This window comes from Equus asinus, chromosome 22 (genome assembly GCF_041296235.1).
Source record: "Equus asinus isolate D_3611 breed Donkey chromosome 22, EquAss-T2T_v2, whole genome shotgun sequence".
Classification (NCBI taxonomy): Eukaryota; Metazoa; Chordata; class Mammalia; order Perissodactyla; family Equidae; genus Equus; species Equus asinus.
The window spans coordinates 31,482,366-31,499,601 of record NC_091811.1 but is presented as its reverse complement, the minus strand read 5'-3'; the positions used below and the strand labels follow the sequence as shown (position 1 = coordinate 31,499,601).

The window sequence follows — 17,236 nt, the reverse complement described above, 5'->3', positions numbered from 1 at the left end:
GTTTAGAAACACTCAACTCTTTTCTACTTAAAAAAATATTATAATGCTTTAAGATCAGTTATTCAAGATGAAGTTATTACTGAAGAATAATAATTCGTGAATCAGTCAGAGGAGGTATTTCTTAGTGACAATGTTGGCAAAACAATTACTCTTGCCACACTAGACCCTTTGTTCCTATCCTCTGTGAAAAGACAACACTTTGTTATTGTATTTCAACCTGACAGAGCAGTACAAGCAATTACTCAATTGCACTCGGAGACCCGTTTGAGTCCGGCCATAACGTGCCATGTGTTATTTGCACATTTTTAAAGTGATAAAATGGGAATTGCAAATTTAAGATAAAATACTTTTAAAATCAATATAAAATCCTTCCTGGGGAACAAGTAAAAAAATATTCCAACAAAATATCAAAGTATATTAAATTAGGTGATATGATCTTTTAATCATATGTTTTATGCAATCTGCATCAGTAAGCAGATGAAATATACAACTAATTATTTCGCATCATCTTCAGAGATCAGCTGTTTGGACCATATGGACCCTAAACTTTCTATTAATAGAAAACCACTGAAAAAATACATTTCAATTATAGCCTATTCAACACAAATCACATTATCCTATACTTTCTTGGCAACTACTTTGGCAAACCTACACATAGCTACGTGGACTGGTGGTGAGCGTGGAAAACCAGTATTGGTTTTACTATTAGTTAAACTCTAGTTAGCAATATAAAATCCTTACCTGCTACATATAACAGGTGGAGGCAGGATCTGAGGAGACAGGTCAGGGGCGCTCTGAGTATAAGTTAAGGCCCTGTGAGAACTTAGGCCTTGTTTGGCAGTTGTGTCAGAAGATTCTGGAAACTGCGCTGCCGAAATTTTGCTGATGGGGCTGCTGGCAGGAGTCCCTTGGAGAGGTGAGGAGCAGGGCGAGGAAAGAGGGGAAATTTTAGCTAGGGCACCTGACAAAGAAAGAGAGTTATTAAGTCAGTAAATAAATGTCTTTGTAATTCAAAATTGCAACTCAAACTTCACCCTGGACTCCTTTTAACTCAATAAGGATCATGTGAGTACCCACGCCACAGGGTTGGCCTCCTATGAACGTCACCATCTGCAGACAGGGTGTCCAGTGGGGGAGTCTCCACAGCATGAAACGCGAGGAACGAATCATCATGAAAAACCCAGTGGCGATGTTGGCAAATCCAGTTAAAACCTTGGTGTTCTGGAGCAACTTCAGGACAGAAGGATATTATTTTCTTCTCCCATTTTTGTTTCTTTTGTCATTCTGACATGATGACAATAACTAAAATTTTCTCACATTTGCCTTCTCTTAGGTTGTGAAGTTTTTAGTAGCAACAGGATCTGCTATTGTTTTAAACATTAACATATGTGGAGCAGAATTTGGCAGGCATGCGATGCTTCAAATATGTAAATAAGATACATTTTTGAGAGGTAATTAACTTTATTAATTGTCCACGTTTTCAGTGAAACTACTTTGTGTGAAATAGTACTTTGATCAGAATAATTTCTGAAGAAAACATTTAAAAATCTAACACGGTCCATTTCAGATCAAACAATAGGCTTAAAGCTTATATTTTGAGTGTGGATATTTGTGCCAAACTGTGTTTACTCCCGATTGTGAAAATTTTGCAGAACACTGGCTTGGATTTCAAAGTGCTGATGTTTGAGGACAGGGAGCGCTCTTTTGAAGTCTCTCTCTCCCAAACATGGAGAAGGCAGCCTGCACTTAAAATTGAAGACTAAAGAGAAAGAGCTTCTCAACAACTACCCGCTTACTGTTTTGCATGATTGTATGGCTGACCAACCTACTGTAAAGCAAATGAAACGAAACCATTACAAGTCATTTTCTATTTCTCACCACTCTGGGGAAACGTACAGCCAGCAGCTCTCACATCATCGAATAATCTATGTGGTGACCTGGCCGCCGGCTTAATTCGTTTCCAATGTCCAGTTCTCTCAAACCTTTTATTTATCACACCCAAAGTTTTCTGGTCCACTGAAAGGAACAGGAAGCTTGTGGAAGGGCTTCTGTCATTTTCGTTTTCGCTTCTCTTTGGCACTGTTATTTGTTTTGTTTCGTTTTAAAAGACGAGAAATCGCACTCTTCCTTTGATTAACTGTGGAGGCCAGCTACCCCTCCTAGTCTTTTTCTCCATCTTTCTATTGATCAACAGATTAATCCCCTGCTTTTACACTTACCCACTGAAACCACTCAGACCCAGAGAGGTTAAATAACCTTTCCAGCGTCACAATGCTAGTAAGTAGGAGACTATGAAGAAAATCCAGCTATTCTTAGTAAAATGTGGTGTATTAGCTCATACTTCTACCAGAGACTGCCCAAGGGGGAAGAAAAATCCATTATCTACTAGGCTGCATTTGTATCTCTCTTTACAATGACATGCCTTATGGTTTTAATTTTGATGTCTATTTCTATTGAAAAGACAGCTATTTCACCAAAGATGCTGACAAATTTTCATATTACATAATCTCCTGAGCTAAAGAAAATTAAGTTCATTAAATTTCTAACTCAGAGTTTCCCACCCAACCTGTCATGTGTGCAAGTGGGTTACACGTGCCCTATGAAGTTCTAATGGTTGTAAAACTTTTAAAAAGAAAGATTTCATTTGGAAGGTCCAGAATAAATTCAATTTTTAACATTATCTCTAATATTTTATACTTAGATTTTATTATAATTTTATAAAATTAAGGAAATAAAATTTTCACCAAGCTCTAAATCCCTTCCCATTTCTCCATTGCTATATAAGATTATCATATTCACAAATATTATACAATATTACATATATACACGGATGTTACATAAATGTGTGCTTTGATGTAAAAAAAGGTTGGAAAGGGTTAGTTTAATTTAGACTATTTGTTAGATTAAGATTGACTGAGTCTCCAGATAATCTTAGAAAAGCAATGTAAGCATTAAGGAGCTGGACGGGGTATAACGTGGTATAAAGGTGACAGGTATTTGCACAGAGTAAATATCTCGATCATCTGTTCACTCAACAAACATGGACTGCGTGCCCTGTTTCAGGGACTAAGAACGCAGTAACGAAACAGAAAAATTCCCTGCTCTCACGGAGCTTCCATTCTTTTGTGGGAGACAGAAACTAAAAATGGAAGAAGAGAGGGGCTGGCCCTGTGGCCGAGTGGTTAAGTTCGCGCGCTCCGCTGCAGGCGGCCCAGTGTTTCGTTGGTTCGAATCCTGGGCGCGGACATGGCACTGCTCATCAGACCACGCTGAGGCAGCGTCCCACATGCCACAACTAGAAGGACCCACAACGAAATATACAACTATGTACCAGGGGGCTTTGGGGAGAAAAAGGAAATAATAAAATCTTTAAAAAAAAAAATGGAAGAAGAGGAGGAGGAAGAAAGAAGATGAAAGAAAAAAGAGGAAGAGAAGAAAGAAAAGGAAATCAAGCAGTTTTAAGTGACGTGAGGAGAAGTAATGCAGAGGGCAGAGAACAGAGAAGGGCAGAGGTGCTCTAGGAGAAAAATTTGAAGAGAGGCCTGATGAAATATGGAAGACATTTAGCCAAGCATCTGAGGAAAGCATGTTCCAGAAAGAGGGACTTCCCTGGGGGGTATCAGAGGATCAGTCAGGAGGTCAGGTGGCTGAGCTTAGCAAAGAGGAAGAAGGGGGCCGGGAACATGGTCGGAGACATTGCTGGACAGGGCCGTACAGGGCCAGCGGGGCAAGGCAAGCTTTGAATTGCTGTATCTTAAAAAAAGAGACTCCTGACAGCCAGAGCTTTAGGCAATTCCTTTATTATTTTCATAGCTAATTGTGAGTTTTCTGACAGTTTCCTACCACTTTTTTACAGTAATTCAAAGCCTGTGAGAACACTGCCCAGCTCTGTCTTGACACGATCTATCTTCTAAGGTAATTTAAGAGAAGAGTGATTATTTTTTCATTGCTAATTTTTAGTATCTGCCAGCTGATATCCTCAGAGAAATGCAACTCACTCTCACATACAAATTTAAAAATCCACTCAACGATTAGAGTTCTTAGAACACACAGATTAACTAAACTTATACAAATAAGCAGACTTAGGACTCCAAACTTACTGCCTGGGCCGAAACTTAAAATTAAACCTTGTACCAGTGGAAACGTGCTTTGCTTCTGCAATGCTATTTGTCTACATGTTCCGAACACTTTAACAAGCATGGGTCTTGGCAACACCATGAAAAGCAGGGATATTTTTATTCTGTAGGTGAGAAGATAAAGGTATAAATATATAAATTCCTTTTTTTCCCAAGCCACACTACTATTTCCCACAGGGTGCATTACCATAGTTTACTTAAAGGTTTAAAAACGGAAAGGATTAGGAATGCCACAGGAAAGAGGCACATATTTACGTACTTTAGTCTTCAAATAGATAAAGAGATAAAAGTGCAGATGATAACCAAATACTCTTTCCTTCTAGAAAGGATAGTCTACAAATAAATATCCCAGATACAGGAACAGGATACTCCAAAGGAAAGGGGAGAAATGGCCTTCTTATAAGTCTTCAAAAACAGATTATTTTCTAAAATGTTTTAAATGTAATCATGTCTAAAGTTAGAGGGACGAACTTTATGACCTTTGAAGTCTCATCCAACTTTATGTTGCACACTCACACATTTACACACACACACTAATGAAGGGATTCAGATAAATACGCATTCTCTCAACTATATTTATCTTCATTTTATATTTGAGTGCTTTTAAGAGACTCCAGAAAAAAGCCATAGGTCACGAAATATAAATCTTTATCAAATTACCCTCAAACGAAATACTTAAAACATTTAAAAATTAAAAATATAACTTAAAAAAATTCTAGAATACCAGCTCCTTTGAGTAATTTAGTCTTTCATTCCTTGCTCCTGAGAGCATGAGAAAATGTGTGTCAAGACACAAGGAACTTTGGGCAATCAAAGGAAGATGATAAAAAATACTGGAGGGAAATTATTGAACTGAATCCATCTGTTTTGTGCTGTAAAACTCTCTCAGTTTAATTCTTCTTTTTTTGTGAGGAAGAGTGGCTCTGAGCTAACATCTGTTGCCAATCTTCCTATTTTTGCTTGAGGAAGATTGTCCCTGAGCTAACAGCTGTGTCAATCTTCTTCTATTTTCTACGTGGGATGCCACCACAGCATGGCTTGATGAGTGGTGTGTAGGTCGGTGCCCAGGATCCAAACCCACAAACCCTGGGCCACTGAAGCAGAGTGTGCAAACTGAACCACTATGCTACTGGGCTGGCCCCTCTCTCAGTTTAATTTTAGTTGAACAAGAAAGGAACCAGCATATCTGATACACACATGCCTCTTTTCCTTGCCCACAGGAAAACAGACAGCCCTAATATTTTTCAAAAACAAAAAATGTATCTAAAGTATAGAGAATGCAAAAAAAAAATCACAATGCCGTAATTAACATTCTCTCTCGTTTCAAATTTTCTACAGGAAAAACTCAGTCTAACTTTAAAGCTGTAGAGATATTTGTAATCATTGTAATAGGATTATAAGAATCTTGTAAGAACTATAAGAATCTGGGAAGGAACTAGTGCAAATTCAGTAAGTATGAATTAGATGAATTTTAAAAGCAGAGTGACATCATGGCAGCTCCACATTGTCAGTGACTCATAACAGAAAAGCAATATTGAAAATGCAAATTACATTGAAATCTCTTGCTTTTATGCTTTAATCAAAGGACTCCGATGTGATTTCATCCATTTATTTTATATTAGTAACTGCATAATAATTGGTTATGTTTTAACTATTTAAATCAATGCTGCTGGATTGAGCTAGAGGACACGCTACTTGAGTTGTGTAAAGAACAGCTTTCATTTCATTGCAAATTTCATTTCTTCTTGCACCAGGTCATTTGTCATCGTGTTTTTCATCTCTGCTCTATGCGTGCATCCCTCTACCTCTTCTGCTTATTGCTCCTTATGTCCTCCTCAGAGTCTCTTCAGACTTTATTCGATTCCATTTCCTTATACTCTTTGCCAAATAAAGGGGCTTTTCCTGGCCCCTTTCCATATAGTTTATTGAAAACCAGGTGACATCATAGTCAATCACATCAAACATAGCACACATCAAACAAACTTAGCGCAATCAACCCCAACACGCCATCAGTGCAGGAAACCAAGGGTTTCAAAACAGAAGAGCCCATGTGATCAGGACGAACTGTAATTGAATTTCAACTCTCTCATTCTTGATGGATGTTTCTCTCCCTTTTGGCAGACTTTCAGAGATTTATTTAGTTGAATTCAACATGCGTAGAATATGGGTTATTTTATAAAATTTAGCTCTGCTGCAACAGCAGCCTAAAGATGCCACAATGCAAAATGCCCCCCAAAGTAATCATGATGGAGATACGTTATGGCAAGAATGGGGGGAGGCTCTTGCCATGTCTGTGGCTGTAACTTCTGGCATCTGCCTTTGTAGTATCTTACATGGACATTCTTTTCCTTTTATACTGTGTCCTGTTCTTGAGTGCAGGCATATGAACTGGGGAGAAGGACACAGGAAGACGGCGTTGTTCTTCATGTCTGTTGAATCACTTGCTCTGTTATTTTCAGTGAATACACTAACCATAATTTTCAGCTTCTTGACTTTGCTACGTTTATTATTTTAATAATTTTAATTTTACTACCTAAATGAAGAAACTGAGAGGCAGAAAACCAAATCTTTCCATTATTTTGCACTCAGCCTAGGACAGAACCAAAAAATTCTAATCTTAAATTATCTCAATTTGTTGTTCTCTTATTTTTTTCTGGTCTGACGTCATAAAGACAAAAGTAAGGATTCAGGACTAATTGTGCAACCTTGGGTGTGTTACTTAACATTTCTGTGCCTCAGTTTCTTCATCTGAATCCCTTTTCTGAGCTACACAAGAATGTAGAACACTGAAATTCATATTGCATCCCTTGAGTTACATATTATTATTGTCTGATGTTTTAATTCTGTCCTTAAACAAATCTTAAAAAAAATACCCACAAATCTGTAAATACTATTATTTATGCACATAAAGTTTATTTGGATTTTCAAATTTATTTGTTCACCTTTTTTATTAGATCTCAGGCTTTCTCTGATATTACTTTTCTTCTTTCTAGAACACATCCATCACAAATTCCTTTAAGATTTTCCAGGTGGTATAGTTTTGACTTATCTGAAAATGTCTTCAGTTCACTCCTATTCTTAGGAGATAGATTTGCCAGGCACTCAATTTCAGTTTGACTATTACATTCTCTCAGAACTTTGAAGAAAATATTCTACTGTGTTCTGACACCCTTTATTTCTGACAATTCTGCTCTCCGACTGACTGTGTTTCCTGTAAAGGTAATGTGACTTCTCTGGCTGACACTAAGATTTGTTTTTTGTCTTTGGTGTTGTGTAGTTTCACTATTTTGTGTCTATGAAGCTGGGTACCTGAGGATTACGGTAGATATCCAATAAGAACATGGTTGCCTTTTGACCTTGTTCATAATACAGAGTAGATGAATCTTGTCAATTTGCTGTCTTCTTGTTTAACTTGAGGGGTGACTCAGGTCTCAAGGATTTGTGAGTTTGTTTTGCAGAAGAGAGAGAATGCCACTGGGGAGGTTGCCGTCAGCAGATGGCCAAGCCCCAGCAGCCCTTGCAGATTGCCCAGGGGCTTAGTGGGAGTGACTTCTTTGTTTCTCCAAACTCCTCCTGCCAAGCCCCTTAGCTCCATAAAACCCACCTGCTTTTTGCTCTGATTAAGGTGGATTTGAGCAAACCCATGCTCGCATCTTCTCATCTTGGCCAACTCAAATGGGGCCTTTGTCTATCTCCAAGCACCTATGCCTCAGTGTTTGGCTTGCTGCGCATCGGGCACATGAACTTGAGATTAAGAGGTTCGGTATCATCTACGTGTGAATTTTTCTCCCTACTCTTCTTCTCAAATAGTCTATGTCCCCCATCCTCTATAAAAACTATGATTATGTATATTAGACTAATTCCTTCTACTATATCTCTTAAAATCTTTTACATTTTCCAGTTTCTCATCTATGTTACATTCTGGGTGATTTCTTCACATTCTCTGCCTCCTAGTTTACTAATTATCCCTTCAGAAGTCTCTTATGCCATTTAATCTATCATATTTCCTTGATTACATGGCGAAAGTTATATTTAGCTGCTCTGTAATTATGTTTTCTCTCATTGCTGTTACTTTTATGACCTCCTGTTTTTCTTTAAATATTTAAGTATTTTAAAATTAAATGAAATATTTAAATATTTAACATTTAAATATCTCAACCCTTTTAGTGATCTGTAAAGTTGGTTTTTTTTTTCTGTTTTCTCTAACTCATGGTGTTTCCTTGTGCACTTAGTGATCTTGGTTTTATCTCCAATTTGTTTAAATTTGATATATGGAAATTGCATGGGCCTTAACTGGTGATCTTTCCTCCCAAAATTATCTGCAGGTATTGTGTAGGGAGCCAAGGGGTCCTCCTGACCTAGGACCAGTGTAGTGCCCCTTTAAAAGTCTCAGATTTAATGTGGAATGCTCAAATGCAGTCCCCCACTTTGCTGGACTTGCAGAGGAGTCTCCTTCTGAGCTAATCTGCATTTGCCCTCAGGGTAGTCCAGTTTAAGTATCTGCTCACCTTGGCCTGTTTCTGGCCCCCATGAAAGCTATATCCTATTTCTTGAAAGCTCAATCCTTTAACTTAGGTTGTTATGACTTTTAAGTTATAAAATTTAATGAACATTTCCAAAGAGCAGAGAGGACCAGATTAGCTTTTGGAAAAGCAGATTACCTTTAACAGTTTCTCTCAGAGATGCAATTCCAAAAAAATCATACTTTCCGAAGGCGGTGTCTTCCTACACTAAACAATAGAGATTTAAGCTAAGTTTGTGCTTAAATGGTTTCAAGAACTAGTCACCAGTATAAAAGTGGGTGATCAAAGGGGAAAGAAAGTACTAAATGTTTTTTTCTAGACATAAGAAACAAGAGCAACAGAATTGCTTTGTTAAGTTAGGCCTCTTAAATGTTTATATTTCAAGGTGGCCTCTGGAAATACTTGTGGAATGTGACCACTGTTTCTCTAACATTGATAGAAATAAAACCAGCTCAACACAAGGTTGACATGAGGGAAGCCATATTGTAGAAAAGAGACCATGTCATAACTTTGAATGACCTCTAACTAACTAACCCACTAACTAACTAACCTAACTAACTAACTAGCTGGATTTGCACGCTCCAGGAGATCCACCTGCTCTGTAGATTTTACGATCCCTGCTAGTGCATATACCTTCCAGCTGCGATAAGATGATAACTCCGGTCTTTTGAGTTCCTTAGGAATGTGATGACCTCCCAAACAAAGTTTATGCTGATAGCCATGATCAATGAAAACTGAAAGATCTGGTGTGGCCACTCCCAGTCTGTACCACCAGAGGGTCAACATTTCTAACCTCCTCCCCTATAACCCACTGGCCTATATAACTGCTTCAAGATTCTGTGCTCCCCTTAAGATGGTTCTTTTGGACATTAGTCAGCCATTTTCCCTCTTGCTAGCAAGCTGTAATAAAATGCTCTTTCTCTGCCACCATCTTGCCTCTTGACGATTAGCTTTTGTCTCATGGAGAGCAGATCATGCCCTTTGTGCAGTAACAAAAACATTGCAATTTTGAGGACTTCTACTTCTGGCTGTCATGTGGTAGTTTGAGTTTAATCCATGCTTCTTTGAGAACAAATAGAAAAGCCGAGTAAAAAACAAAAACTATCAAGGCAAGACAATCAATTCCAAGGGGTTAGGTTCCCAGAGAGAAGAGACTCTGAAGGGTGAGCCAAAATCCTAGGACCTGTTCTTCCCTTCAGAGCATTTTTTTCCTAACCACTGGCATGGAACAAAAGGCTAAGAATCCAGACAGAAGGATACAGCTATTAGGAAGGCTGGCCAGCAGAGCTTTTCGCAATGTCATGAGGCTGATGACACAAAAATGGGAGTTTGGGGCTGTCATGGCAGCCAGAACTGAATGACGAACAGCTCAGTGAGAAGGGGGCAGTTTTCCCCTTGAGCCATTTGGTGAATTCTTAAGCTTCTATAAAGGCAGAAGACTGAGAACCTAAGCAGGAAGCCACTGAAAATCTCATCAGAGTTTTCTGCAGGGCTAAGGGTGAAAACTTGGAGTTAGAACAGCGCAAGGAGAAGTCATAGTTAATACCCCAGATTCTCAATTGGGATTCTAGGATTTGGAGACAGAATCTGACAAAAACTGTCTTCCGCTTTTGAGTTAGCACAGACTCTGATGAAATGACGTCATCTTCCTCCAAATCATTTCACTTTCCTCCATGGAACTTTATTGTTCTTAATTTTGACACGTAAACTCCTTACCACAACTCCCCAGGTCCTGTACCATCTGGCCTCCATCTACATATCTGTGTTCATCTCCTTTCTCTGCTCTCAGTGCTCTCCCTTTCTGTCTGCTAGCTTTGCCAGTCAGTTAGAATGTTAAGTTCCTCAAGCTTTCTCTCCATGTGTTGGCTCTTACATCTCTTTTCTTCTCTTTCATTATTTGAAAGTCTTCCCTCACTTCCTTATCATAGCCTTTAACATATCATATAGCAATAGCTGTTGACCTGTTTATATTCCCCACTAGAATGAAAGTGAGAATTCTGTGAGAGGAGGAACTGGGTCTGGCTTAATCACTGCCATATTCCTGAAACTAGTTCGATGTGTGAATAGTGAACACTCCACAAATATTTGTTGAGTAAATGAAGCTTGAGGGAAGGGAGAAGCTGAACCTTAGAAGTATTTGGGGTACATTGACACCAAAAAAAACCCTATGCAGTATTACATGCCAGATCCTAGAAGGGAGAAATCACACCATATTCCATCTGGCACCTGTCTGAAAGGGAAGAAAAACCTCCTGCCACGTGCTGTTGAATGTTTTGGTTGCTGACTTGTAGGCTCTTCCAAAGGGCTCTCAAAGGTCCTGAATTATATTTTCTCCAAATTTAAATACTTCTTCCTTTCAGTATTTATATTTGGGAGTATGTGTGTGTGTACATGACATAAAGTAGGAATTTCTTTGAAAAAATTATAATATGTATAGAAAAAAGAAGCATTTCCTTGAGTCCGCATAAATACCATTCTCCTGAAAAATAACTTTCTTCTAAGAGACACTAAACATACAATTGAAATTTGATAAGTACATCATTAGCTTTTATTATTATAAGATGCTGCGTTCAAAGATTATCCTCAACGATGACACTGATTTCCCATTCGTTCAATAAGTTCAAGATAGGATGTTTGGTACAGCAAACTTACAAGAATCTATATCATCACATAAAGTGGAAATTTCAGTAACTAACTGGTTATTGAGGCCTCTTCTATTCAGAACAGTCATGCCAAACACATCTGAGTGTAGGGCATTCTCAGAATCTTATCTCAAGACTTAAGGCTTAGTTCACTCCATGACTGCACACTCGGTGAGTATGAGCTCTTCTCCCAGTGGGTTACTGACCTGGTCGATTGGGCTTTTTAGCCTTTACGTGGTTAGCTGCAGAAACAGCGTAGGACGAAGTGAAGGATCTGCTTTTGGTGAGGGTCATCATCACTGGGTTATTCCAAGAATCAGGACTAACAGCACTATAAAGGCAGAGCATAAGGAAAAATGAAAAAATGATTCACCAATTATTGCAGCAGATCTTGCAGAACCCAACCATCATTTCCGTAATAGATTTGGCATCTGAGTCACAGTCCAGGTTCAGTGACAGAACCCACTTGACAAAATAGGACAAAATGACAAAACAGGGTATCTAAGTTCAATCTCTGCTGGAGGGAGACAGCAGTCATGCGTCAAGCATACCAGGTTAACGAAAGAGGAAAGAGAACTTTCCTATTTATCCAGTTCACAGGAACCAAAAGCTTTCTCATTTGACTTCTATAATCATGTTCCTCACGGATTTTCTAAAAACTTGGCAAATTAACTGATTAAGACGCAGGTGAACTTACATTAGTTATGCATGGCATGATCCTTCCTTCTATGCTCTTTATTATTTATTATTCTTGGTGTATCTAAATTAAAAAACGAAGTGCTTATAAAATCCTTCAAGATAATATTCTTTGTAGTATTTCCCTCTGAAGGAAAAGGTTAGCAACTGGCTTTTAGCCTACAATTTATTTTACTGGTGACACTGTAGAAAGAAAGGGGTGATGAGCCAAATCCCCTTGTAAATATGGTACTGATGGACCTGCTGCTAAACACACTGATGCTATTGACTAGGAGAAGGGTAATGGACAGTGAGTCTTCACGTAGGGAAGGCTCTTAGCAGAATATCCTTGGTCTGTCGAGGTTACTATTGTAAATAAATCTGGAATTAATAGATCTGTGGAAAGTTGGGATGGAGAATGTTACACAGCCATGTAATTAATGGGATATAAATTTTGGAGGTGTTCCAAACCAAAAGTTATCTGGAAGCATTGCTCAAAACCTTACATGTTGAATCTGAAACAGAATCCAGCGTAATTTGAGAGAAAAGGATTTAGGAAGCTGAGTTGACAATCTTGGACTGCTCTAAGGGAAAAGTCTGTGTTTTGCTAACACCTGTGTACTTCAAGCATTAGTAAATTTGGTGCTGGGTAAAATCTATAATTTGCATGAGTATAATTTGACCCTCTGCCAATCTTAGATTGCACTGGAAGCAGGACGTACCTGGTATGTCTGAGTGGCTTATTGTAAATAAACCTGAAATTGATGGAATTATGGGGTCGTGAATGGGTGGAGACTGTCATTTAAGCTGTATAATTAATGAGGTATAATTTGGAGGTGTTCCATAACCAAAATGGCTTTCTCTGTGCAAGCAACGTCATGCGTGCCTTGCTCAGAATCCTGCATTTTAAATCCAAACCAAAACATGTGCTAATGTGGAATAAAAGGACTTTTAGGAGCTGCAGTAACAGTGTCAGACCTTTCGAAGGGAATAATGCTGAACGTGTGCTTTGCTATTGTATCTTTTGATTATTAGTAAATTTAGCAATGACTAAGATCTATAATTTATGTTGACTCCTATTTCACTCTGACACTTATTTCTTCTTTTTCATTTTCAGAATTTTCTTCAATTGTTGACCCAGGTATTTTAAAACTTTATCTTTTCTACTTACTTCTAATAGCAGTTTACAAAATATATATCTATATCATAAAAGAGATTTGAAATATGGAATGAGCTCTAGCAATTATCAAATATAACTAAGGAAAGCAGACAAAATAATATTTGCTTCATTCTTAGAATGAATTTTTGTTTCCTTCTTAGAAATCTCATTCTAGGCATTCTACAAATGCCTAGGATTTTGAAACAACAAAATCAAATAAAACTTTGAATTTGAGCTAGATAACAACACTATTTCCTTATAGCGCTATTTCCATTCAACTTCTTTTGCTGGACTGATTGACTTACAAGATTTACTGTGAAGAACTTTTATGTAATGTATATTTGGCTGAGGAGTTTTAATTTCTCAGTACATTTTACAATGAATAGGTTATTAGCTTTTTATGTAGACTTTTAAAAGATAAAACCTTTGTTTTTTAATTTTTCAAAAAGTTCTATTATGAAAGCTAGCTCAGAAATTGCCTACTACTATTTTGTTTTTTTTTTTTAAAAAAAAGCACTTAAAATATGCTCATTTTGAAAAGTTTTATAAAGTTCAATAACACAGTAACTTTAATGTAGGGGGAATTAATGAACTTCAAGATAAATAAAATTCTAGCCATATATCCCATTCTTAATAAATATTAATTTATTAAAATATATATTATTAATAAAATAATAAGTCAATAGATTTATGTATACATATGCCTTATAATTTATGGGCACTTTCAAATAGATTGCTTTATGTGATCCTTGCAATAATTTTCAGCTTTGTATTGACTCTCACCTTCTCGGTTCCTGTTTAGATCTCAGGAATATGTAATAATTTGGATTTTGGAGAGGAAAATAGGTTGGGGAAACCTTTGCTTGGTCTCCTCATGCTGACACAGCAGGGGAAACTGTCTATGTGTCTGCTGTGGAAGATCTCAACTCTCCTCCACAAAAGTGGGTTTTATAACCTCAGTCTACCCACAACAAACTTCATCCTAGGCCCTAAACGTCTTACCAGGTCCTAACCAGGTTTCTTTTACTGAATTTCCAGCCTCCTTTGTGTCTAATAGGCAGAGGCGGGGGTCAGTTCCTAGGTCGACTTGGTATGGTCAGGGTAGGATTTATTTCAGACTTTTTTATTTCTTGAAAGCTTTTTTTTTAAAAACTACCTAGCGGTATTCTCCCACCTAATTTACTTCCCAATTGTGCCCTGGTTCCCCTTTTCCTACGGATTCCTTGTAGGAGGCACCAAGGCTCTGACTAAGGGCCTGCTTCTCAGGACACGCATCTCTGAGTGGTAGGGCCAAGATCCTTCCGATTCTCAGCCAGTCTCCTTTCTCCTTGGCTGTATTTAAAACTCCCCAGGGGTTAGTCATCCAGCTGGATACCTCCCGGGATATAAGCTGAGGACTGTCTCTAATTTTCACTTCCCACTCTGGTCCTTCTTTTGATCACTGTAGTCCTCAAAGAACCTCAATAAAAGGACAGACGTGGAAAGGAAGAAATAAAAGGGCCAAGAGGGAAGAAACTACAAGGGCTAAAACTCAAATCAGTTTTGAAATCAATCAGCAGTTTTGACAATAGGTCTCCTAAGTGAAGAAAGCTTTAACTTTGGTTTATAATCAGGGCTGGAGATGACCTCTGGTTATCTTTTCACTATTTTCACCCACGACAAAGAATGAGTCAACCCAAACTAGCTGTATTTAATGTTGGTACTATTGCCACTTACATACGATTTTCCCTTAAAGGGCTCAACTTCTCTTCAGAATAAATTTCATTTCTTCGTAATGGTGAAAAAGTTGTATCACTTTCAGATTTTATATCAGGACTTTTAATAGGACAGTGAAATTGAGGAATAGTAAGTGAGTGAAAAAAAGTACACCCAGGCAAGACATCTGTGAGTATTTTTAGGACAAACAGAAAGAGTGGCATCATATCTATTCCTCATCTATTTTAAAAATACTTGAGTATGAGCATTTATTTCATAAAGCAGAATGACATGATCTACAGAAATTAAGCTCAAAAAAGTTTCTGAAACCCTCTTTCTCAAGATGATTTTAGTTTCAGCTCTCAATCTCATTTAATTAAGAGAAGAGAGGAGTAGGAGAAATGAAATTTGACCAGAAGTAACAAACAATAACAAAAAGAAAGATGATACTTAAGAATGCATCAATAGATTTTTGGCAGTCATTCTATGGAAAGAAAATCACAGGAACATTAACTATACTATGACACAACCTTGGCAAGGGGTGTTGGTAATACAGACAGCCTCTCTAAAGGTATACAGAGAACATAATTCATTTTCTTAAGCAACAAATATTTAACTATAATTCATTACCACTTATCAGTATTTGCTGCTGTAGAAATAGACAATGGTCAATATTTTCGGAGGAAAATATCACCAATCACTTGTAATTTCAAATTTTAGGAAATGTTCACAAAACAGATTGGTTGACATCCTCCTATGGTGGCATTTAGAAGTCTTAGAAAAGTTCAGGTAATACCATAGAGTGGAATTATACTGATAGGTGAAAGAAAGAATCATTAGGTTTACTTCATATAGGTTCAGCAGACTACCAATGTTAATATGGAAGAAACCAATTAAACATATTTTTAATCATATTTTCTAAGAAAAGTCAGCAAAAAATTCTTATGATTTGAAAGCTTTCCATTTCTATGTGAATCTCAGAATTGTACTTTATTTATATTCAAGGCCAAGATCAAGAGAAAATAAGTTCTACTTTTGTCATGATGTAGTTCAACAAAGATGTGGATATTTTTCAGTCATTAGGTCACTAATAAAACTGATGCAAATGTTTCAAAACGCTGAAATCATATGGTAAATGTTCTCATAATTATTGAATTCATATAGAGTATGCCATTTTTATTCTAAATAGAAAAGGACAAATACAATAGCCCCCACAAAAAGTACCTCTTTCATGGTGATATTTTCTTCAAAATTCTTTCTAGATCTTAATATTATCTTTCCTTCAGCTTTGGTAATTCTGGCTTTTGGTAAGTCACTTTGTGAAACTGGAATTAATATACTTAAATAAAGTTTATTCTATTTATTTCTTATTGAGGCATAATTGACAATAAGTCTAGTTAACATCCATCACTACACATAGTTATAAAACACTTTTCTTTCTTAGGATGAGGACTTTTAAGATCTACTACCTTAGCAATTTCCAAATATGCAATATAAGATTATTAACTATAGTCACCATGCTGCACATTACATCCCCATGACTTACATATTTTATAACGGGAAGTTTGTACCTTTTGACCCCCTGCACGAGTTTTGCCCACTCTCCCACCCCCTGCCTCTGGCAAACATCAATCTGTTCTCTGTCTAAATAAAGTTTAAATTACCAAATGTCTGAACATATCTAGGTTCATATCTTAGGATGATGATCTACATTTTGATCTGATCTTCTGCCTTTCATATAATGCTAGGATAGCTGGTTTGGTGGGTTGGGGGATCTAACAGTCATTTGCAAATGTCTGGTTGGACACCTTTAAGGATTTCAATAAGGATCTCAGTCTAGGTAAAATTTAGCCTATCCGTATTCCAGGCTCAATTCCTCCCATCCAAAGAAATACTGGCAGGCATCACACCTCAAGTCACTGTCCTCATTTACATTTAAGGCCACATGACACACCTTAAGCCTAATTATCTGATGTTAATCCGTATACTGCTCTGCATTTACACTGTATACCTTTTTCATTTTCAAAGCTGGCCTCCAACCAACTGGAATTGGTTGGGCCTCCCTTCCTCTGTCACTTCTAATTCCTTTTTGATAAGTAACTTCTCCAAGAGATGTGAAACCAACAGGAGCATTGCCTGACCTGGATGAAGGCGCTTCATGTAGTTTCATGCTGGCACTACGGTCCCTCCGTACTGGGGCAGGCTCCAAAGTGGGTAGACCTGTGGCTGAGGTGGTAGTTGTCCAAGTCGATGAAACTCGTCTCAACAAACCCGGGGGCAAACTCCTTCTCAGGCGCTAGGAAGAAGGAGTGTTGATTTTATTATCAAGCATATTTTCTATCACTAACTTCTATCTACTTTCATGGAAGAAAATGGGTTTTTAATTGAAAGTGATTTTATTAAACT

At 37.6% G+C, this 17,236-nt stretch overlaps 1 protein-coding gene across 3 annotated transcripts in view; it reads right to left on the bottom strand.

The window, feature by feature from the left end:
• The window catches only part of PDE3A (phosphodiesterase 3A), a 288,986-nt gene that overhangs the window by 33,874 nt on the left and 237,876 nt on the right, over nt 1-17,236 (bottom strand). For 2 of the 3 annotated variants that reach the window (XM_014832421.3, XM_070493966.1), the window contains exons 4-6: nt 16,972-17,126; nt 11,508-11,632; nt 742-961 (exon numbers count right to left, since the gene is read on the bottom strand). In XM_014832421.3, coding sequence (XP_014687907.1) covers nt 742-961; nt 11,508-11,632; nt 16,972-17,126 — 500 coding nt within the window. The remainder of the gene's footprint in view (nt 1-741; nt 962-11,507; nt 11,633-16,971; nt 17,127-17,236) is intronic. The other variant, XM_070493965.1, reaches the window with a different exon arrangement.